Below are 24,740 nucleotides of genomic sequence, written 5' to 3' on the forward strand. Positions count from 1 at the left end.
ACACTTTACGTATTTTCTCAATTTTTTTATAACTTTTATCTTTACTGGTATATGTTTTTGTATGTTCCTTTATTTTTAATACCTGTTTCGTTAATTTGTTAGTTCATTTGTTTATCCTTATGTTTTTTTCATTGCACAGTCTGGAGCAATTTCATTTCACCGCTGTTGTACCACTACATTCATACGCGTGACAAATAACTTGAAATCTTTGCATGTCTTTCATCAGGACGTCATTTTGTAAGACGCTGGAGCCTCTAGAGGGCGGTATGGTGGCTTTGTGAGCAGCGCTGTGGCATCACATCGCCGCTGGGTTCAAATTCAGCCCCCTAATCTGCGTGTGTGAAGTTTGCGTGTTCTCTCCATGTTGTGTGGGTTTCCTTCGGACACTGTGGTTTCTTCCAACAGTCCAAAGACATGCAGTGAGGTGATTCATCATCTCTGAATTGCCCACATTGTGTGCATACTATACAATGGTCTGGAATCCTATTTGGGGAAAGTTCCTACCTTGTTGCTTGTGCTTTGTGGAATTGGCTCCAAGCTCATTGTGACCTTGTCCTTGTTAAATGGTAAGAAGATGAATGGATATATGTATTATAGGAAAAGGTATGGGATGCTATTATAGGTTTATAGTGATTTGGTCTCTCATCATGTTTTATTTCGGTTTGGCTTTGACAAACCTATTTGTATTAGGTAATTTTATTCTTAATAGGCCACTTTTATACTTTAATTTGTGTATTTATTTATATAACCCGTGATCGACCGGAAACCATGTCACTAGCAACACAACATCTGTCAGAACATCACAGCCAAATGGCTTTAGTCTTGTCACATACTTGAGGACGTAAAACACTAAGCTTGGTTTAAATTCAGCACAAATCCTGCATTAACAGGCGAAACTGTAACATGCCTTTATTATGAAGTTAGGAGCGACTGTGGGTTCAGTCACATGATGCAGTGCCACCATGTATTCGGTGTGCAGAATATTGGATGCTTACACACCTTTGGGTACAGTACTTAGGCCACAATTCTGTGCCCAGTGTAATAATAATATGCATACAACACAGGAAGAGCAAGGCTGGGATTTGACCCCAGCTGTAAAGGTGTGAAGTTACAGCGTTAAGGCACCACGCCTAAGAATGTTAATTATACTAATAGCAACAACGAAAAAAAACAAGAACTCCGATAATAATATCAATCATTATAATCATACCGTCAATGGCTGTATGACTGCCTAAGAACAAATAATCACAGTTATGATAAGCTGGGTCGCTGCCCCGGAGCACTGACTAGGATCCCCATTGAAAAAGATGCTTCCCCCTGCATGCAAAGAGCTGGTATCCTAGCAACTCTAAAAACATTGGATTTGAAGGATTACTGAAGGGTCTGGAGCTTATTGAAGCTTCAAGAATAAGGTAAGATTTCTGAGTACTAGCATTGGCCTAAATAGTTATTTTATCATTCGAACAAGAGTCCGACATCAGGTTTCAGTTCATTTTCTTAAATTAAAATAAGAAAAGTTATATCACTGAGAAAATATTTGCTTAATAAAAGTTTTGAGTACTGTGGTTGTATTCATATAGCATCCAGGGAAATCTGTAACACCAAGTAACCTCAATGCATTATTATCCTCTTCAGTATTGCTTTGCCATTTAATTGTAAATTGGAAAATTTTATTGTATAGATATAGGAAGACATAGCTGTAATTTTTATTCAGAGCTAAAGGCATTTGTAAGATTTTTAGCAATGTGCTTTCATTCTGCTGAGTTAAATTATTAAATATTGTACATATAACTTATTAAAGTGGGTTAATGTAAAACTTTTCAGAATTATGATTTAATAATTATATTTTACCCTTTTAATCAAATTATTGAAAGCCTTTTCAGTTGACACATGTTGACCAATATCTTAATGACATCTTTGAAGTGACCATGGAGGGAGCAGCCCAGCGCGGCATTGAAGGTCTCGGTCAGGCTGCTCGCTGTCAGGATGCGGGAGGGAGCGGGACGGCAGCAGGGGACTCGCCCTTCGAAAAAGCCATGCACTTTCTGGCAGAGAGGGTCCGCGAGCCCCCCAGAGGCGCACATCGCTTCGGCTCTCTCAGTCACCATTCATTCTTCTCCAGACACAACCCCCACCCCCACAGAGTCACGCACATCCAAGGTGGGCACAGGGGGCGGGCTAGTCGAGGTGCAGCCATTGCTTCGGGTTCCATTGTTGTCTATCAGAAAATACTTATAGGCTGTCATTTTGATTGGGTCTTACAAAAAATATACTCTTTTTTCTGATCCTGTGGCCTGAATATAAGCTTATGTGCTTTAAATAAAGGCTTTTTTGAAACAAAATTTTATCTCTTAACAATTAGAAACCATAAAATTGAATGAACAGTATCAGACATAATATATACATACATATGTGCTATTATACATAGAGAAAACAGAGAAATTTGGATCATATTTAGAAACAGATAACGTGCAATAACGAACACATCAACAAACTACAGTGAAATTGAGTGAGATATTAAGCTTTAATCTTAAAAGAAACCAAAACTACTTAGATACCATAAACTTGAATTTGTGCGATTTAAACATTGTGATGTCATCCTGACATAGCGACCTGCAGTATTTTAGTATATCTAAGCCACTTTGTTGGGCTATGAATAATTCACTGGTCTCAGGATGTTAATCAAATCTTTACAATTCTTTGTAACTCATTAAGGCAGTTTCAAAAGGAAATAAAAAATTTAATAACAAATGTTAACTAGTTAACATTACATGTGCATATTATTATTATTATCATTATTATTATTATTATTGTTCTTATTGTTATGTTATTAGTTTGTTATAGACATCTTTTCAGCCTGGATAGACCCTGGTCAGCCAGCTGCATTCCCAGTATGCTCAGCTTTAACGGAAATGCAGCAAATTACAATGTTACATCCCTGCAATTGTATTTTCTTTAAATATACAATGATATATAATATATTTTTCGCTGTTTGCAAAATTGCGTGACTTCAGCTGGTAGATTTCACTGAAACTGACATGTGGCCACAGTGATCTGGTGATTTAATATTCAAGCAGAAAAGAATTTTATGGGGAGTTCTGTACAGACAGGAGTTTTCCATGCATCCTCCATTTTAAGGCAAGGCTGAATGGGCCACTTAAGAGGTCTTACTTTCATCTTTTACTCTTAAGCCACTTCAGTGTATCTTGGTCTAGTGAGCTGAAGCTTGACCCATTACCTTAGTGATATTTTTTTAAGAGTCACTCAAAGGGATTATCAAAAGACTTCAGATGGCTTCAGTATCATGCTGACTTCCTCCTTGGCAGTCAGCCTTGACAATTTTGTAATTTACTGGGTAACGGACATGAGTGTGTGTCACAACACAAATGACATAAGACCATTCGCTGATCAGCTATTACTGGGAATTTCTTATTCTTATTTACAAAGATCACTGGATCTCCAGTGTTTGTTATTCTTTTGGATGAATGAAAAATAGAAAATAAAAATCAGAGACCTCTTTAGCAGCATAGTTATTACTGCAAGTGAGATAAGAAACCAGGAACATACTTTCAGTGGCCTATTCCGGTGGATTGTGCGGATCGTATGGGTGATTGTTGTGAGTTGCTGTATTATAACGTCTTTTCATTCTTTTTCCAGGTTTGAATGGGACCCCTGTATGCATAGTTAATGATGACTTGTGGACTTCCACACCGTCGCCCCTCTACCCACTGATTAAGAGTCAGATGCCCCTAACAGTCGGAAGAGCGACCCCTGACCCCTTCCTGCATCGCTGCCGAGACAGCTGGACCAATCACACGGCAGGTGAAATACCCACCCCTGAATGGTTCTACTTCGACTTTTACATTTGTTTTAATAAACACGTCTTTAAAGGGTAACGTAAATATTTTGCTTTTCCTGCTGTTATTTCGAGTGTTGACTGAAACCCTACCCTCGCAGTTCCCCTGTCGGAAGCATGGAGGGAGGAACTCAGAGAACTTGCAGCTAAAGTCAGCATGTCGACGACAGTTAAGAAAGAAAAAAAGTCTGTATGTATGAGCTAGCGAGCTCTGAGCAAAACACCGTCCCTTTTACTGCAGTCTTATACAGAGGTGGACATTTCCTGTCCAGAAAGTAAAAATCCTGACCAAGATTTTGTTTCAACCAACCAGTTGAGTACTCTGTGACTGTGAATCTTGATACTCAACTGGTTGGTTGAAATAAAATCTTGGTCTGGATTTTTACTTTCTGGGTCTGAAATGTCCACCTCAGGTTTTGTGCATTACAAGGCATGCAAATTACATGTCAGCATTGAAAAAAGATACTTTATAATTGTACATAATGTTACTAGTTGCAAAACTGACTATTTTATGTCAAAAACCCTTTTGCTACATACTCATTTCTTTATACAGGAAGCCTCCCCAAATTCAATAACATAATTATCTTGACTACGCTCAACTGCTAGATCAATCATAAAATTCATCACGTAATTACGTTGCATGAGGCAGGAGATTTTCCAATAAATATAGAAAACAGCTTCATTCATGAACAAGAATTTGAATGATATATGGTTGCACATCTGTGATGAAGTACATTTTGGCTTGTTTCTGTTCTAAATGAGTTATTTTAGCATGCCTGCAGTACGTAGGTATGGGAATACCCCGGTTGTTCATCCAGTGAGGGCAGAAAATGGCTCAACCATTGGGTGTGACTTTGCAACCCTACAGCAAGTTACAGAAGGGCCGTCAGGCAGGATGACACAATACTCGGCCAAGACCGGACGCATTATTCCAGCCTCGTCACGGGCCTGCAGCAGACACTCGACCCAGGCTTCATCGAGACACGGCCGGCACCAGGGACACCCCCCCTCACCCGCCCTGTATGACCAGGAGCTCAGGGTAACACCAAGCTTCATTTACAGCTTTAGATGAGCCTTTTATCATAAGATTATGGGGCTCAACTTTTGATACTTGGAAGCCGAATCACTGCAGCCCAAATCGCATATGTGGCTTTTAAAAATGGACTAGTTTCAAGAATACATATTTGTTTCAAATTAAATTGAATTTATAATAGACCAAAAGGATAGTTTGCTTACTTGTGGACGTCTCAGGCAGTCATAAAAAGATGGCTGTACAAGCCACAGTTTTTGTTAAATACTCCCAACACTAAACATTCAACCATCACAAAAGCACCAAAATCACATGTCGACTTGCTCTCACGTGATTGGCCATAGTGCCTTTTTCATAACATCGATTTCGCTAAGCCTCCTACATTAGCAGACATCCAGTAATCGCAGTCCCTGCAAGATCCTGGGAGGGAGATGCCGCAAGCGCACGTGTCAGAACATTGCGCAGCTTGGCTGCTCCGCAAAGTGTCATTCTTTGAAGCTCAACGCTGATCCCATGGGTCATTCATCAGATCGGGACAGCGTGTGAATGTATGATCTAGCGACTCTGTGGTTCTTTTCAGATCCTGGAGCTCCTGTGTCAGGTCCTCCAGACAGATTCCTTATCTCAGGTCCAGCAGTGGCTTCTGTATGCCCATCAGCGAGGTGAGAGGTCAGCTCGTAATGCTCGTAGGGGCAATGCAGCATCGGTAAACACACAGCTAACCTCCTGTACAGTCACTGTGGCGCTGAAAGATTGCCTTAGCTAGCTGAGTCATTTGGGATCCTGATAAAATGATTACATCCATTTTACATCTATATATAAATGTGTTATGGTGCCGCGTTGGCGCAGGCAGGAAGAGATGACGATCCACGGAGACAAAGGAGTTTATTAAACAAACTGAATACGCCGAGGAAAAGCACAAAATTAAGGGACCACTGGGAGACTGAACAAAATGGGAGAAATAACAACTTAACAAAAGAAACCACAAAGCAAGTTAACTGGGGAGCTGAGTAATGTCACCAGGACTGAGCAACAGAACAGAGCAACAAACACGTAGTAACTAAACATGATGACTAATGAACAGAGTGAGGACAGACCCTTACATACACAAAGAAACCAGGGCAAACAAAGGACAGGTGTAAATCATAATGAAATTCATCAATCTCTAAAGAAGAAGGAAAATGAGCAACACAAGAAACAATTAACAAGCACAACACTGAAAGGAGGAGACGCTAATGACGAACTGGAAATTACTACACTAGGATAATTTACATGGAACCAAAATACAAACAGGAGCAGAAGTGAACAGGATACAAGCAGACCAAATCTATAACCAGGAAACAAAACGGAAAATAACAAACACTGGGGAAAAAGAAAGCCAATAAATGCGAATAAACATGACCGGAGGGTTAACAGCCTCTGAGCTGCACATTCAACCCACTGAGCTATGCAGGAGTCCAGGGAGCAGGGAGAACATATTATGACGGCTGGGCTATAAGACAGGGAGGGGAGAAGTGGGATGACCAGCGACACCTGCTGGCCAAACAGAAAGAGACGCAAAGGGCAGACATAAACGCATATTCAGAGTAACTGACAGCAGCAGGTGAAAAACAACACACAGTTACTGTACTATGTACTATATGCATGACTGACCCAATGCATTAAACAATGACAATATTGTGTTTCATCAAAAGAGAAAGACTTTGTGATGGAGCTGATCCAGCAGGCCGTGGATGCCAGTGTGATCGACAGCCTTGCTAAGGGGGTAGCTGATCCCCTGCCAGCACTGTCCTCCTCCACAAGGCTTCCTGGAAGAAACCATGGGTAATGGAGGGTGGTCTGCAAAAGCATTAAGAAGAAGATGTGTATGTATGTGTTGTAGTGAAGGCTTAAATTAGGCCTACAAGAAGAACCGTGTAAGTAGATATACTACACCGTGCAAAAGTCTCAGGCAGTCAAAGAAAATGCTGTTAAAATGATCTGCATGTTGGTGTAAAACTATGGTATTACGCCTGTAAAAGTGTGTTAGCTTAGCCATTTCAAAACCTCTGCTCAAATTAGCCCTGCTGATATTATCCGATACAGCCATGTATTTGATTGTATCACTAGTACACCTCATACGGCCAATCAATACCTTGTTGACTTTTGATGGCTGAGGTGCCCCTGAGGAGTGATCCTCATCTAGCCATCCAGCCTTTTCGGAGAACAGAAGAAATTCTTGTTAGTATTTATTGCGATACTCTTTATTGCCATATTTTCTAAGGTTAAATTACATTTTTTTTTCTAAGCAAAAATACACTTACTGCCCAGATAAATAGATTTTAAACATTTCCTTTGACTGCCAAAGACTTTTGCACAGTACTGTAGCTGTATAACCATAACAACATATAGCATGTTCAGTTCAGACACTGAAATTAATCTGGCATGAAAAAATGTGATAACATTATATACTTTCTTTCTTAGTTTTGACAAAGCTACAGATATAATCAAAGAAGAGGACAGGCCAGGTAATTAAGCAGCTGACTTCAAATCTGAAACCTGTTTCCATTATGAACAGGCTCAGAGGGGGATAAGCCGTCTTTCAGAGACTAGTACTGTAGTATATATTCTTTAGTCCCAGTAAAACTGCTTTAACAGGTAAAAGCTTGTTTTGACGTGACTTCAGGTCCGACCCAGTACTTCAGCCCCATTTCCCATGGTAGTGATGCATTTAAACACAGTTCTCACAAACTCTGACCTTGACGCAACAAATGGATAAGACAAATAAAGAAGAAACAGATAAGAGAGCTTTATGTATTTAGCAAAAACAATGGTTGTTACTGCAGTAGTGCATAGGGTATACATGCAGAATAGTGACAGTCAGAAAGTCTTTACTGACAGAAATTGACTCAAATAATGTACCAACAAAAATGTGCTTTATTTTGCGTTATATTGTACCATATATATGTACTGTATGTACTCTATAATATAGCAACATGGATAGCAATACATTGGATACAATAAGCATGTATATATGAGTAGAAAATGACTCAGGAGGAAGATGCCATAATGAAACAGTACAATAGTTTTGCCTTTTGAATAAAGAGACATTAAAAAAACATAAAAAGGACGTTGGCAACAAATGCTCTGAATTGGCATGAGTGTCTAGCTAAAAAAGGGCCCGGTCTATGTTTAATTTATGCTTTTTACCCTGTCTGAATAGCTACAATCTAAATCTAAAATGCAAAAAAAGGTCTGAAGTAACGTTTATCCCCCAGCTACCAGACCCTACTGTTTGAGACAGTTTCGAGACTTTAAGCAATGATATAAGCAATGACATGAGGAAGGCCTTATAGGGGTAACCATGACTGCAGAAGAGCGTGTGGTTAGTAACACAAGCACTTACAGCATGAGCCATAAGGCATTAGGTTCAGTTATGTAACTTCAGGTGTAAAACACTATGGCCCAGCTGAGGGTATTTGTTGCTGTGCATATTTGGACAGAAGGACGAACAGTAGTAGGTCTGTGTAGCGTGGCTGATACATAAAGAGCTAACTTTAAAGACTGAGCACAGAGGTTTCAGTCCGTGCTGTGCCAGGTTTGTAGCCTTCTGTGAGAAGGACCTAAAGTAGCAAATGGACAGCAAAGTCTAGGTAGTTTTGTATGTTGTGTGACCAAGGGTGTCGGTCGAGAGTTTGATATTGGGGGGACATAATTTAAGTGCAAAGGTGTATTTACTGGGGGGGGGGGATGAATGAGGTCAAATGATATATTGGGGGGCATACATCACCAGATTTTGGGCCCCATAGAGCTGCAAATGCGTGAGGCCAACATCCACGTAGAGAGCCGCCCAACCCTGCCCTTTGCGTCTCTTTCTGTTTGGCCAGCAGGTGTCGCTGGTCATCCCACTTCTCCCCTCCCTGTCTTATAGCCCAGCCGTCATAATATGTTCTCCCTGCTCCCTGGACTCCTGCATAGCTCAGTGGGTTGAATGTGCAGCTCAGAGGCTGTTAACCCTCCGGTCATGTTTATTCGCATTTATTGGCTTTCTTTTTCCCCAGTGTTTGTTATTTTCTGTTTTGTTTCCTGGTTATAGATGTTCACCTTAGATTCAGTGATTTTAAGTCCCGTCCATTTCTAGCCCCCATCTCACCGGCTCACATTCCCACTGGTCGCCATGTCTTCAGTGAGGATTCAGGGCCCATCGCGTTCCCTCAGGTTTCAGGCATAGCTCTGGGTGGAGATGTACTGCAGCTCAGTGTGGTTCGGCGTCGCGCTCGTGACCAAATGAGGAAGGCGTTCTGTTTTCTAACCTTGTACTCTTTTTTTTTTTGGTTTAGAATTGATTGGGATGGCGGAGGTGCTCCAGGTGAATTCAGAGGAAACTCTACAGTAACAGTATCATGAATATGTTTGCTAACGCGCATGTTTACCAGCCTCATTAGTGTCTGTTTATCATTTTTATCCAGGAATATAAATGAGCTTGAAAAGTGGGTCAGATTAGGATGCAATATTTCAGTGTGTTGTGGTTATTCTTCAAGAAACTATGAAAAGATGTAGGCAATGATTAAACAGTAATATATTATGTACTGATCGTCAAACAACTTTCCTTTAATACAATTTTAATTTCCCTGTTAATGGAATATTTAAAATGCATAAATTGTAACCCTTCCCTGAAAAGATGAATAAAAATGTAAATGAATAAATGTAAATGATAGATAATACAACACATGTATTATAGATTTGCTTTAGTTAAGCACATAAATATGCGGCACTTGGGGTTTCGTGTGTTTATACTCTGTTTATACTCACGCGGATATTATCTGGATTACCCCTAGTGTTTTCAAAGTAGATTATACATAGTCTGAAAAAATATCTCCTGAAAAGTGTTCAATAAACAGGATGATACTCATTAGAATCACTGTCAGAACTTATGGTGTACATCTTAAAGTTCTGCATTATCTCCTTATATGTGATTTTTCCGTGTCTATCTGACCCATCTGGAGCACTTTTCATTCTCCAGTTGACAAGAAACATTCAGAACATTTTGGTTTGGCCGTGATTTAACGAGAGCAGTGCGGAGTCAACACTCCTTTCACACTCAGTCACATAAAGGCATGGTAGCCATCTAAGTCACATGGGCCTCTTCCCCAGTCTGAGGTTGCTTGTCCCAAACTACAGTTTGCAGTTTGCATCATGGGAAAAATTGCTCAGATTATTGGTTAAACTGTGGTTGTGTCACACCCAACTCCGTCCGATCCTCGTGTGTGCCACACCCACCTTGTTACCTCGTGTTAACTCCTGATTGTACTCACCTGTTGCCTATTCCTTTTGCCTTGTCTTGAGTATTTAGTCCGTGTCTCAGTCAGTATTCCCCAGTTCTGTCATTGTACCTGTTAGTCGTCGTGCTTCCCCGGTCCTGCCTGTTTCCTCAATAAACCTTGTTTATCCGTCCATCCGACTGATCTGCCTGCTTTCCTGCTCGCCCGCTCCACCGACGTGACAGGTTGGAATAACAATCTCCTTATTTCTTTCGCCTGAGATTCGAGCCATCAGAGACTGTCCCGTGCTATGATTACTGCTCCTTTGTACCTCAGATGATTGATCAAAAGGATTCAGGGGCCGCAAAGTGCTTTAGGCTCTCAGCCTCAAAGATGGTTCCGCTTCAGACATTTCCTCTCTTAGATTCGGAATTCTTTTGTGTGCAGAGAGGCCTGTAATGTGTGCTTCTCAGATTGATTTGATTTAATGTCGGCTACCGCGAATATTTTCATACACTTAAATAGTTTAATGTCAGGCTAATGTCATTATCCTTGTAATGATGACATTCTGATTATACACACTATACGACACTTTATACAGCGAATTCAGCAGGTATTCAGGTGCATCCCATTTCTATCGGTCATTTCTGAAATGTTTCTGAACCTTTTTTTGGATGCCACCTATGTTTCATTTAATTGACTGGACAGGATTTGGAAAGGCACACGCCAGTCTTTATGAATGATACAAGATTGTGTTGAGACACAGATCTGAGGAAGACCGCAAATCTAAATTTTATTTTCCAGCATTAAAATAGTCCAGATGCACAGTGGGCTCCATAATTCTTAAATTGAAGAAGATTGGAGCCCAGCCAAAATGAGCAATTTGGTAAGAAAGGCCTTGGTAAGAGAGGTGACCAAGAACCTGGTGGTCACTCTGGCTGAGCTCCAGAGATGATGTGTGGAGGCGGGAGAAACTTCCAGAAGGACAACCAACACTGCAGCATGCCAGTGAACTGGGCTCAGCAGAAGTCTCTGCCTTTTATTGAGAAATCTTATTTCTTATAGTCTGAGATCTGCCTGAAGGTCTCTCAGACTAAAAGAAATAAGATTCTCTGGTCTAATGAAACCAAGATTGAACTGTTTGGCTTCTAAGCATCTCTGTTTGGTTCTAAGCATCATGTCTGAAGGAAATCAGGCACCTCTCATCAACTGTGTAATACCATCCCAGTGGTGAAGCATGGTAGTGAGAGAGTCATGCTGTGGGGGTGTTTTTCAGCAGCAGGGACTAGGAAACAAGTCAGGGTCGAGGGATAGTTGAACAGAACAAAGTACAGGGATATCCTTAATGAAACCCTGCTCCAGAATGCTCTGATCCTCAGATTGGACTGAAGATTCATCTTCCAACAGGACAACGACCCTAAGCACAAAGCAAAGACAATGCAGGAGTGACTTAATGATGACTCTGTGGATGTCCTTGTGTGGCCCAGCCAGAGTCCAGACTTGAACCCAACCGAACATCTATGTAGAGACCTGAAACTAACGGTCCACTGACAGTCCCCATCCAAAATGACAGATCTTTAGAGGATCTGCAGAGAATGGCAGAAAATCCCCAAATCCAGGTGTGCAAAGTTTGTCACATCATACCCAAGAAGGCTGTAATCACTGCCAAAGATGCTTCAAATAAGTACTGAGTGAAGGGTCTGAACAAATTCATTGTAGCATTTCAGTTTTTTGTTTATAATAAATTTGCCAATATTTCTAAAATCCAGTTTTTGCTTTGTCATTATGGAGGACTGAGTGTAGACTGACGATGTAAAAAAACAAAAAACAAATTTAAACTATTTTCGCATAAGGCTGCAACATAAAATTCGAAAAATGTGAAGGGTCTGAATACTTTCTGTATCATCTATATCTATCTTACTTTATTTTTCAGTATCAGGCAGAGAAATCAGTAAAACCAAAGCCCTGAATCTGTGAAACTGTAGAATACCTCTGCTTATCAGCACAAAAAAATATAGCATTCGCATACCTACAGTGTATTTACGTTATATAAATAATTACTGCCCTTTTATCATAGCCGGGATAGTGAGAGTGGCATGCAGGTGCCCTGGACGTGCATGAAAGCAAATGTATCCGTGTCTTCAATGAGAAGTTTGGTCAGCAGGTGAAGTTCAGCATTCACGTCACTGGCCCTCTGACAAGGACACCTGTTAGCTGGTTCTGATATCGGGCACAGTGTCCACTGGCAGCGGTTCAGCTTTGCCCATAGCTCATAGACAGCTGCTGAAAGCAGTGGGCCGGCACTCTGAGGAGGGGACTGTTTCATTAGCTTAGCCCCATCTAACATGCCTGGCAGATCAAGCACATGTAAGCGAGTAAACGATACTGTGGTAACTGAGCTTCATCAGAACCACTGTTATTCCCGGCTTTCTGAAATCAGATTCCCTGATCACTTCTCCAGTATTCCTTCCTTATACCCCTTTTACTAATTTTTAACAGGTTTTCTCCCTGACTCGTTTTAGCGGATAGATGCTGTTAGTGTATAAGTCATTAAATGGCTTAGGTCCAGAATATATAGTAGAGATGTTAGCTACATATAAACCCAATAGACCAGCATTTCCCAATCCGGTCTTAGGGGACCTGCAGACAGTCCTCATTTTTGCTCAGCAGCTGGGAGGGAGCGAAAATGCTGACTGTCCGGCAGGGAACTGGAAGGGAGCAAAAACATGAACCGTTTTGGGGTTCCTGAGGAATGGGTTGGGAAACATTGCAATAGACCTCTTAGACCCTTAGGGGCTGGATAGTTGCTTGTACCCAGAGTTAGATCGAAACAGAGTGAAACGGCCTTTAGCCACTATGCTACACAAAGATATACGTCCCACAGATGCTTGATCGGATTGAGATCTGGGGAATTTGGAGGCCAAGTCAACACCTTGAACTATTTTTCACGTTCCTCAAACCATCCCTGAACAATTTTTGCAGTGTGGCAGGGAGCATTATCCTGCTGAAAGAGGTCACTGTCATTGGAGATTACTGTTGCCTTGAAGAGGTGTACTTGGTCTGCAACAATGTTTTAGGTAAGTGTTACCTGTCAAAGTACCACAGGACCCAAGGTTTCCCAGTAGAATATTGCAGAGAGCATTTCACTGCCGCTGCCGGCTTGCTTTCTTCCCATAGTACATCCTGGTGCCATCTCTTCCTCAGGTAAACAAGGTAGCACCCAGTTGTTCACATGATGTAACAGAAAATGTGACTCATCAGACCTTCTTGCAGTGCTCCGTGGTCCAGTTTGGACACTCACGTGCCAATTGCAGGCACTTTCGGTGGTAGATAGGGGTCAGCATGGACACTTTGACCAATCTTTGGCTACACAGCCCCATACACGGCAATGCACTGTGTGATCTGACACCGTTCTAACATGGCCAGCATGATCTTTTTTAGCAATTTGTCCTACAGTGGCTCTCCTGTGAGATCTGACCGTATGGACTAACCTTCGCTCCCCACGCTCTAATTTTGGGTACCTTGCACAAAATGGCACAGAGGATAAACATGCTGTCAAACTGCTCAGTCTGTTTCTGGCCAAACTGCACCTCTAATACCCAGGCTTAAGTCACATGGCAACCGTGAGTAAATGAATGCAATAATCCTCAAGCAAAACAGCCCCATGACAGTAAGAGTCCCCAGTTGCTATGTCATTAGGTCCTTTTTGTTTCTTGTGTAACAGTCAGACATCAGGGACAAAATCATCCAGTTAAGTTTACTTGTTGCTACATGTCAAGGTATTATTGTGATTTGCTTAACAACAAGTTTTTCTTCATAGTTGACTTGTGTTGGGCTGGTATCCTGTCTAGGGTGTATCTTGTCTTATAATCAGATCACCACTCTCCTAACTGGAACATGGTCATGGATAAATTGACCAACTGAGCAACATAAACACAACTGAGATTAGCCCCTGAGATAATCATCAATATGTAGATATTTCACAAAAAACACAGAGTGAGAGAACAGAGTAATATGGTATTCTAATATGTTCTAATGTATTTTTATAAGGCTTTAATCAGTAAATACATTCTTCCATTCATGCACCTGCTACTTACTCTAGATTGAACAGCATCTGTTTTAGAGTACAAATTCTGCAAATAATGGAGAGTTATTAGTAATTGCATGGAAATTGTAAAAATAAAAAAGGATAAAAAAAATCATATCTCTCAGAAGTTTTAGTGGTACACTGTAGGATAGGAGGGATGCTTAACCACAAGCGAAAGATTACTATGGTAACTCTATAAATGCCATGTCTATAAGAATCTATGAATACATTCATAACACATTATAATGCATTCATAAAGCATTATAAACATGGCTATAAATATTTATAAAAAAGGCATAACATTATAGCCATGCTTATTATGCATTATCAATGTTTTATGAAGTTTTCATCTATATTGCACTACAAATGCCTTAATAATGCAGTACAAAGCACCCTTCATACTTATACCAACCATTATAATGTATTATGAAGATAGCTTTAAAAAAACTCAGAGTGTTACCATATTGGTCATCTAAGATAAAGCTGTGATCCACATTTAATCTTAACTATTTCAGTACAGGAGGTCTCAAAATATCTGGAGTCCAATATTACAATATGCTGTGTTTTTATGGGGATTAGTGTCTACAACATGCAATGAGAAGGAAAACTCCCGAAATACAAACATTAATACAAATCATTCTGCAAAGATTGCTTCCAAAAATATAACACATGGCCTTTCTCTCATATCTGCACTTTTTTTCTCTCTTGTATACATTTTAATATTGAGCATCTGAAGAAGTGTCCTTAATGAAGGTCATTTCTTGGGAGGGGGAGACTGAAGGTCAAAGTTCTGCATTCTTTGCATTTCACTCCAGCTGCCCATCACCCACTGACCAAGCTGCAAGAAATTTATTTTACAGCAACTGCCGAATGTTCAAGCCACAGAAAAAGACGGCAAAGTGAAAGGTGGAGAGTGCATGAAAGTAGGGCTTTTAACCCGTGGTTAAGTAAAAATATTTCATGACAAAATTGGCCAAGCAGGGGGGATCAGTCACATGGTTTTGATTAAATTGTGTTTTGGTCTGGAGTTGGTCTGATATACTGTAGGCAGTAGATTTACCTTTATGTGAGTGAAACTACACAGAACAGCATAAGGGGATGGTGAGAGGGGGGTGGTCATTTTTTTGGCATTCATATGTAACCCATGACAACTCAAACCCTACCTTTAACTAGCATTTGAAAAACACATGTATGGTTAAGGTATTTGAGTGATTACTTTGCTTGTTCATGCTCTCTTGCTGATGTCTTTATAATTCCGATCAGTGATATTCAAAGAGTTTGTCTCTTATTGATGTTGTTACATTACGGCTACATTTATTTTCCAAAAATTATGGTTTTCTGGTCTCCAGAACAGGGCTGTAGAAAGGTTCATACTTATTTGTGGGACAGTAATTCGCAGGCATTCATCCACTAATCGTTGCTGTATGCGGTCAGATCTAGGACAGAACTTCTGTAATTTAAAAGGGTTGCTATAGCTACCAATAGCACAAGCAATTGCGGCGTTTCTACAAAACCACAAAACCACTACTGCCATGTGGCACCACGCACCACAGAAAGAGTCCTTCGATGGCTTGTGCAATTCCTTGGATCTTGGGACTATGAACTAACCCTAGTTGAGTGTTTAGAGTTTCCATGCAGTGTCTCTCAATTTTGAGACAGTCAACATAATAATGCGGTAGGCCCTCCGTGTTGTTTTGAAGACACCGATCGCCTGGAGTTTCAAGAAATAAACGTAGCACAATTCATCTTTGAGATGAGCTGAAGTAGAATCATCAAGAGTCAGTCTCCTATCTCCTATAGTTAAGTCCTCTTATCAGTTTGAACTCTTTAATCTTCAGAGTTTCTTATTGTTTGGCTGTAGTAATACAGATTGGCAACAACAAGACAAGTTTTCTGTTAGCATTTTCAGTTATTATCATTAGGTACAGTTAGCTCAGTCCTGGTTACTGCGTAGATGGGATTCTTCCAGAATATTCTTCTGGCCTGGTCATTGGTCTGATAATTGAGACTCTCCATTCTAAGCTGTTTTTACTCATACAGTAATACAGGGCAGCATGCTGGTATCACACCTCCAGGGCTGCCGGTTCAAATCGAGCCTTCGCTCTATGTATGGAGTCTACATGTCCTCCCAGTGTCACATGGGTCTCCGCTCACAGTGCAGTTTGGCTAATCAGTCTCTCTGAATTGCCTGCTGAGTGTGAGTTCATGCCCTGCGTGGGCTGGCGCTCTGTGCCGCCTTGGATAATCTCCAAAGCACCCATTACTCTGACTTGACTGAGTGGTTAGAAGATGGATGGAAAACAAAACGCAGAAATACACCCCTTAGTCCATGCAGTTACGCGCCTTTGGTTGACTGGTAACAAAGTTCTTTGAGAATAAAGTACAGGATGCTAATTTAAGGGTAAGTACTATATATGCGTATAAGTAAATTGTACGTAAAGAGTACATAATGAAGGAGTTCACAAATAAAAATTACTATACGTAATAGATAGGTTAATAATTGGTTGTTAAATAAATGTGATGTAATCAATAAAGAGCAGTGAATGTAAGGCATACCTATAGACATTTCTAGATGTCATTAGTGAGCTGCGATATGAACAGCACACAAGCATAATTAAGCACAAGCAGATCCCTCTGGCTATTTCCCATAATCACTCATCCATCCATCCATCCATCTTCTACTGCTTTTCTAGGTCGGGTCGCGGGGGCAGCAGTCTAAGCAGGGAAACCCAGACTTCCCTCTCCCCAGCCACTTCCTCCAGCTCCTCTGGGGGAATCCCGAGGCGTTCCCAGGCCAGCCGAGAGACATAGTCCCTCCAGCGTGTCCTGGGTCTTCCCCGGGGCCTCCTCCCAGTGGGACATGCCCGGAACACCTCACCAGGGAGGCGTCCAGGAGGCATCCTAAGCAGATGCCCGAGCCACCTCATCTGGCTCCTCTCAATGCGGAGGAGCAGCGGCTCTACTCTGAGTCCCTCCCGAATGACCGAGCTCCTCACCCTATCTCTAAGGGAGAGCCCAGCCACCCTGCAGAGGAAACTCATTTCAGCCGCTTGCACTCGCGATCTCGTTCTTTCGGTCACTACCCACAGCTCGTGACCATAGGTGAGGGTAGGAACGTAGATTGACTGGTAAATCGAGAGCTTTGCCTTTTGGCTCAGCTCCATCTTCACCACGACAGACCGATGCAGCGCCCGCATCACTGCTGACGCCGCACCGATCCGCCTGTCAATCTCCCGCTCCATCCTTCCCTCACTCGTGAACAAGACCCCGAGGTACTTAAACTCCTCCACTTGGGGAAGGACCCCCTCCCCGACACGAAGAGAGCACTCCACCCTTTTCCGGCTGAGGACCATGGTCTCAGGTTTGGAGGTGCTGATTTTCATCCCAGCCGCTTCACACTCGGCTGCAAACTGCTCCAGTGAGAACCGAAGGTCACAGTCCGATGAAGCCAACAGAACCACATCATCTGCAAAAAGCAGAGACCTAATCCCAAGGTCACCAAACCGGACACCCTCAACGCCCTGGCTGTGCCTAGAAATTCTGTCCATAAAAGTTATGAACAGAATCGGTGACAGAGGGCAGCCGGAGGGCACACGGAGTCCAACCCTCACCGGAAACGAGTCCGACTTACTGCCGACAATGTGGACCAAGCTCTGACACCGGTCGTACAGGGACCGAACACTCATCCGATGTAGGGAAATCACTGGTGCTGTGAGGGCAAAGAGCTACCCACTGATCCACAGCAATGCCCCCAGAAAAGAAAAAATTATATGTTTCCCTTTTGAATTATGAATACACGTATATATATACAATTAATAACATTTTGTATACGTGTGGTTCTCAGGTGGGCCTGAATGAGAGTGATTGCTAGAATCTTCTATCAGGTCTCTAGCAGCACAAAAAGTTGGGATTGATTTATGTCAGCTAACTATTTATGGAGGCACTGATAGGTTTTGTGCCCCCCCCCCCCCCCATTCCAAAGCTCTGGGGGGGGGCTGGTCACAGCTCTTCTCCTCTAGGAATAATGGGATCTGAGAAGACAGGATGGGGCTCCGTATCTGAAGGCCTCAATCCCTTCCAGGCCTCAGTTTGCAAAAGGGGCCCTAATCTTCAACCGTCTGGAGAAACGTGACGTGCATTTGTCTGAAGCCGCCGGTCTGCAAAGACATAATTGACTATAACCTTTCTAAATTGTCTGGGCCAGATAAGCACTTACGTTCAATGGTGGGATTTTTTTTTCCAGACTGAGCTTCATTCCCTTTTGTATTTTCAAAACAGATTATTCAGCACATTCTCTTTTCTTACAACAGCTCGTTCGGGACTGTGGCTGCTCTTTACGTGGCTTATTTCCAGAATATGTTATTTAAATGCATTAGTGTAACATGGTAAAACGCTTGGTATTATTTCTACCTTGTGAGATTTTAAGGTTCATTCCCTTTTCTAGTCGGGGTTCTCAACCATGATCACAACTTGCACATCCTGGGAAGAATAGATTCCCGCATCAATGACCCATGACCCCAGTTAAAGGAACCGATAAAACTCTTGCCAGGAAGTGATGTCACTCTCACCATGAGCTCATGTTTCTTATATAAATGCAGTCAACAACATATGTTTAAGGATGTGGTCCTAAATAATGCCAAGTCTAAGGTAAGACTCTGCTGTATTGAAAGTAGCTCATATCAAACCCCAGTCTCACTCCAGCCATGAAAAGACCGTCCTGCTGAAATACGCAGCACATGTAGGGCCCAGCTGGGGAAAACAAGCAATTGGAAGGATCTGCACCTCTTAATTGTAGGCTTTCATTCTGTTTGCCAATCGTCTGGTTGACTGGTGCGGCATCCAGGACGTTCGCCTTATTTCTGCAGCATTTCCTCTCACGCCTGCTCTGGACCTTTCCAATGACCCTGAAGGCAGGATTCAGTCAAATCCTATCTTAGACCCTGCTTCTTATCTCTCCCGCCTGTCCTTCAGAAATACTATAAAGGCTGGCGCTGGATCGTCCAGCCCCGCGCCCCCCGTGATGCACAGCATGCTGCCAGCGGTGGTCAAGCTCTGCTGCGGAATCTCTTACTCGCATGTACGGAGCGCCACAGGTGCGGATAGCGGAAGCAGCAGTGCTAGGAGACGTCACGCCGTTTAGTGCTGAAGAGAAGCTCGATTTAGCCACAGTATATTGCATTATTTAATTAGTCAACTTATCTCTTTGCATTACTTTTCTCAAGTCGGTTTAATGATGCATGTTGTTGTTGAGATTTCATGGAAAAGCAAGGTCGATGGTGGAAATGTTACAGAAACGCTATATTCTTTTTAACACAGGACTGAAACGTGCAGCTATGGCCGCAATTGGACAAGAGTTAGCTCACCTGAAAAAGGACAGTCACCTCACCTTTCCTGGTTGGGCAAGAATCACGCGGCACATTGGTGAGTCCTGCACAACCACGCCAGCTACGGCCTGCTGATTCAGGGACACCGTGCCCGTGAAAATGTGATGACGATGCTCAATGCTTAATTGATTTTTGTTCTGCTGTCACGTCAACGTTTAATGAAAAAAATTCATGGCTGCCTTACAGAAAACAGATGTGAGGGTGTAATGTCAAAGGGAGCAATTGCTTTGAAAGATGAAGAATCAGCCTATGAGAAACAAGGCAGAGACGCACTGGAAAAGGCCTTGGAGATTATTGAGGACAAGACTGGATGGAAAATCGAGATTTCAGAGGTACAGATTAAAATATAATTTCTATCCGCCCGCTGTTGATTGAAGGGCTTGTCTTTCAGACTATTTCCGTCGCTCAGTGTGACCTCCTGTCTCTCGATATGTTGTGCTATGTGCCTTTTGTATGATATGACTCCACTGCAACTCTTCAGGAAAATGGAGATGTTATCTACAGCAAAACACTACTGGGGGCCAGAAAGGTGTTCAGGCTGGAAGCTGTTTTAGACGCCTCCCCTGAAGAGCTCCATCACCACTTGTTTATCAATGTGACAGAAATGAAGTTATGGAACCCTAACATCCAGCACATTGAGGTAAGCTGCCATTTTTCTCTTATAGTTAGGGTGATGATACATAGGACAAGGTTTTTGGCAATGCTGCCGGGCAATGTTGCTCAGGCAGATTCCCACTGATACTGGGCTACAAATTTCTATTTGAACAACTTTGTTTGGCATTGGGCAATTTTTCATGATCATCCAAATCCGGATGGGTTGCCCTTTGTCTCACCTGGTTGGCTTTTACCTGGCAACATTGCTCAAAAAGTTGCTCTGTGTATCATCACCTTAAGGCCCTAGACAGAATAATCATTTACTGATTTTTGTGAAGCACAAAAATGCCTTTATTGCAAGACTGAGTCTTTAGGGAAGGACATAGGAGTGTGTAACAAATGGTGCCTGTTATAGCCATTAGTGAGCTATTTGATATGGGCTGTTTCAGTGAAAAGTCTTACGACACTGGGGTCTGGTTAGTAGCCTGTTTGAAATTGTATGTATTATTTAAAGTGGTTAAGTAATTTTCAAATATTCCCATGAGGATATTTCATCTTGTAGCATTTCTCTACCATGGACGCCATCTCTGCTTGCATGTGCTCAGCTTTTGGTCACAAGTTCAATGTGTTTTGCAGGTGCTGAAGCGTGTCAGCAAGGATACCATGGTAACTCATGAGGTTTCAGCTGAGGCCGCAGGCAACCTGATTGGCCAGCGGGATTTCCTGAGTGTCAGACACTGCAGTAAGCAGAAGTCTTGCATTTACTTAGCTGGAATTGCCACACACCTAGAATCCTACCCTCCACAAAAGGGCTTCGTGAGGTAGGTCAGGGGGCTTAATGTTTATTATAATTTCTATTGTGATTCGGTTTTAGCCAAGCTGAGTGAAACCAGTATCCTTCTAGTGAAAAGCGCTCCCCTTCACCGCCATAGCACCAGCTAGCCTTGAAGTATTCCAAAAGTCAGAAATTACATCATCAAATTCAGAGTAGAAATACAGGCTGCCTGATTAGCTGTAGGACATGCAAATACTAACCCAGTGCTAACTCAGACGCACACTCAACAGTTTTTGCACACTGTAGATTTTCTCATAAACTGCAGATTTTTTGGTACTACTTCACAATAAGGTTCCCTTTGCCACTTAATAACTCATTAATAAAAATTAGGTTGTAAAGTGTTACAACCTAATTAATAAACTGATTATAAACCATTCATGAATTCTTAAGAATGCCTTTAATTTTCTCTGCTGTTATAACTGCTAGAGGAGGTTACTTGGATGAATAAAAGATATGCCATTTTCTTGCTAATAAAGATACTCAAATGGTGAACATACTGTAAATTTATTTGTCAGCAAAGAATATTGGGTGCATTTTTAGTAAATGTTGAGTAACATGCAAATGTAGAAAATCTCAAGTGTGTGCAAAAACTTTTGGCAGGTAGTGTAGATACTATACAATGTGGTGTGGATATGTTGCTGTCAAGGGCAAAACAATGGCTGAATGGTTAGATCTGTCTCGGACTGAGTTCTGACTCTGGACCTGTGTGTCTCATTTTTGATTGAGAACCGATTCCTGAAAGTGCCCTGCAATGGACTTCCGGCAGACATTCTGCATCACCTTGGCCTTAGCCAAAGTACCACTTACTGAAATGCGTTGGACAGAACCGATATAGGCCCATTACAAGAAATATCTGAACAGCTTTGCATGTGGACCCGACTCTGAATGACCCACTGACACAAACTATGTCCCTTTGAGCAGAGCCCAAGATGGACCTACCTGCATAATTATACAGCCGACTGAAGACAGCACGGGCCGGAGCCGATTCACATGGCTTCTCAACATGGACCTGAAGGTAACTGATGACATCATACACTAATGGTACAGGAGCGTTTAAGCTAAGTGTCAGCTTCTGAAAGTGCGAGTAAATCTTTATTTAACCACATGGAAATGTGCCGCAGACAATAAGCCACGGAAATTGCACTCGTTACTCCCAAATCTTCATGCCCACATGTTGGATTGGTCCCCTTCCAGTGAGGAGACTGACTTTGCTCCACTTGCTCTGTTTCGAAGGGCTTCTTGCGCTGTTCCTGCATCCTCATGGCTATTGGCAGGGACAGCGTGAGTCTCAGCCAGTAATCACACTCAGCCCATGAGCTACCAGCCACACTGTAGTTCAGCTCCGTGACATTACTCCTCTACGGAGGTGTTTAGCATTCACCTCAGCAGCAGGAATCACAGCAGGTGCCTGCATTAGCATTATGGTGTAGCACAGAGCTGTGCAGGTGCCTGCATTAGCATTATGGTGTAGCACAGAGCTGTGCAGGTGCCTGCATTAGCATTATGGTGTAGCACAGAGCTGTGCAGGTGCCTGCATTAGCATTATGGTGTAGCACAGAGCTGTGCAGGTGCCTGCATTAGCATTATGGTGTAGCACAGAGCTGTGCAGGTGCCTGCATTAGCATTATGGTGTAGCACAGAGCTGTGCAGGTGCCTGCATTAGCATTATGGTGTAGCACAGAGCTGTGCAGGTGCCTGCATTAGCATTATGGTGTAGCACAGAGCTGTACAGGTACCTGCATTAGCATTATGGTGTAGCACAGAGCTGTACAGGTACCTGCATTAGCATTATGGTGTAGCACAGAGCTGTACAGGTACCTGCATTAGCATTATGGTGTAGCACAGAGCTGTGCAGGTGCCTGCATTAGCATTATGGTGTAGCACAGAGCTGTGCAGGTGCCTGCATTAGCATTATGGTGTAGCACAGAGCTGTGCAGGTGCCTGCATTAGCATTATGGTGTAGCACAGAGCTGTGCAGGTGCCTGCATTAGCATTATGGTGTAGCACAGAGCTGTGCAGGTGCCTGCATTAGCATTATGGTGTAGCACAGAGCTGTGCAGGTGCCTGCATTAGCATTATGGTGTAGCACAGAGCTGTGCAGGTGCCTGCATTAGCATTATGGTGTAGCACAGAGCTGTACAGGTACCTGCATTAGCATTATGGTGTAGCACAGAGCTGTACAGGTACCTGCATTAGCATTATGGTGTAGCACAGAGCTGTACAGGTACCTGCATTAGCATTATGGTGTAGCACAGAGCTGTGCAGGTGCCTGCATTAGCATTATGGTGTAGCACAGAGCTGTACAGGTGCCTGCATTAGCATTATGGTGTAGCACAGAGCTGTGCAGGTGCCTGCATTAGCATTATGGTGTAGCACAGAGCTGTGCAGGTGCCTGCATTAGCATTATGGTGTAGCACAGAGCTGTGCAGACACTGTGAATGTGCCCAAAGGTTAAAAAACATTCAGTACCTTTAAAGCTCATGCACAAGTGAGAACGTGTCTGGTGTAGCGTACACTTTTCTGCAAATATGAGCACTGGGGCAATGGTCATTATTATATATTAAATGTCATTACTATTTTCTAACCCATTTATATAGCTTGTTTTTTATTCTGATCTCAATTGACCACAGGTACAAAACAGGAAAAAGCAAAATAATCTCCCTATATTGTATGCATGTGTGGACACAAAATGTAGCACATCTGCTTTGATTCTGCCAATATTGAGAGGAACTATTACTAATGTTATGGTAACCATGGTGATGTTTCTGGTACATACACTGAGTATAGCACTCCATGAGCAGGCGTGTTTTTTTTTGTGAGTGTGTACGTGTACTTCAGTGCATATACAGGGATACTGTGACCTTGTCCGAGGCTTCCGGAGATGCTGAGTGCTTGTTCTGGTCCCATGTTCTGCAGCATCATCAGAGCGGCTGGCCTGTTTATTTGTGTGTGTGTGGGGGGGGGGGGCATTCTTTGTTCTATTTCAATCTCGAAGATCCCTTTGTTCTATTTCAATCTCGAAGATCCCTTTGTTCTATTTCAATCTCTCGCCTTCACTTTCCAGGGCTGGTTGCCGAAGTCCATTGTCTATCAAGCTCTGCCGCGAGCCCAGGCGGATTTTACCCGGCACCTACGGAGACGCCTGTCCGACAGGGCGCCAACTGCCCAGCGCCGAGACGACCCCAGAAGTAAATGAGTCTCTCTGTCTCTGAAATAGCCACCCCCCGACTCCCCTGGTGCCTCGAGCAGAGCAAAGACCTCACCGACTGGAGGACCTGCTTTAAGAGGACCTGAGAAGCTCTCCAGACCTCTGCAGGCATAACTAACTAGAGAACCAGACAACTTGTATTCATTATAGGAACTCAATGCCACACAACCTCGTAACTTGATGAGTTACATTGATACTAATAAATAAACTGCTTTATTTAAAGGACGTCTCAGGCCCCGATCCACTTCTTTCAATAACCACACTCATATCCTATTCAAAATGAGGGCTAATATATGTCATAACTGTTATTACAATGCTTTAATAAATTATTGTTTGGTACTGGAGACATTAATTGCCCAAATATAATTTGTTCTATGGTTCAGGATTTTGTCTTTTCAATTATTTGGGTGGGTTAGTGGAACAATGGTATAATTGTGCATTTAACATATTTCATTGAGGCAATTTTTGATTAAGTAGGGCTTTAATGAATTTGTTGATATAATCGT

The 24,740-nt window shown here is 42.4% G+C and overlaps 1 protein-coding gene across 3 annotated transcripts; it reads left to right on the plus strand.

Moving 5' to 3' along the window:
- The first annotated feature begins 90 nt into the window (after nucleotides 1-90).
- Nucleotides 91-24,459, plus strand: LOC111841940 (steroidogenic acute regulatory protein, mitochondrial-like). 3 transcript variants are annotated; one of them, XM_072703355.1, is made up of 9 exons: nucleotides 91-424; nucleotides 1,924-2,160; nucleotides 3,658-3,822; nucleotides 3,958-4,046; nucleotides 4,725-4,895; nucleotides 5,467-5,548; nucleotides 6,581-6,710; nucleotides 7,350-7,393; nucleotides 9,206-10,319. In XM_072703355.1, exons 2-9 carry the CDS (start codon nucleotides 1,929-1,931, stop codon nucleotides 9,259-9,261), a joined length of 969 nt encoding a protein of 322 aa, XP_072559456.1. In that variant the 5' UTR covers nucleotides 91-424; nucleotides 1,924-1,928; the 3' UTR covers nucleotides 9,262-10,319. The 3 variants fall into 3 exon arrangements, with proteins under 3 accessions (XP_072559456.1, XP_023663876.1, XP_023663877.1); XM_023808108.2 differs by lacking the exons at nucleotides 91-424; nucleotides 1,924-2,160; nucleotides 3,658-3,822; ... (2 more) ...; nucleotides 5,467-5,548; nucleotides 6,581-6,710 and adding exons at nucleotides 19,185-19,306; nucleotides 19,530-19,634; nucleotides 19,784-19,929; ... (2 more) ...; nucleotides 21,948-22,041; nucleotides 24,091-24,459 and having other exon boundaries at nucleotides 6,715-7,393; nucleotides 9,206-10,371; XM_023808109.2 differs by lacking the exons at nucleotides 91-424; nucleotides 1,924-2,160; nucleotides 3,658-3,822; ... (4 more) ...; nucleotides 7,350-7,393; nucleotides 9,206-10,319 and adding exons at nucleotides 19,273-19,290; nucleotides 19,530-19,634; nucleotides 19,784-19,929; ... (2 more) ...; nucleotides 21,948-22,041; nucleotides 24,091-24,459.
- Nucleotides 24,460-24,740: the final 281 nt, after the last annotated feature.

Source organism: Paramormyrops kingsleyae, chromosome 20 (assembly GCF_048594095.1).
Source record: "Paramormyrops kingsleyae isolate MSU_618 chromosome 20, PKINGS_0.4, whole genome shotgun sequence".
NCBI classification, from domain to species: Eukaryota; Metazoa; Chordata; class Actinopteri; order Osteoglossiformes; family Mormyridae; genus Paramormyrops; species Paramormyrops kingsleyae.

Excerpts from the sequence above, each read along its gene's own strand:
- LOC111841940 (XM_072703355.1), top strand. The coding sequence starts at position 1,929 with ATGGAGGGAGCAGCCCAGCGCGGCATTGAAGGTCTCGGTCAGGCTGCT. Across the intron at positions 2,161-3,657 it reads CAGAGTCACGCACATCCAAG|GTTTGAATGGGACCCCTGTA; the intron begins GTGGGCACAGGG and ends TTCTTTTTCCAG. Across the intron at positions 6,711-7,349 it reads CTTCCTGGAAGAAACCATGG|TTTTGACAAAGCTACAGATA; the intron begins GTAATGGAGGGT and ends TTTCTTTCTTAG.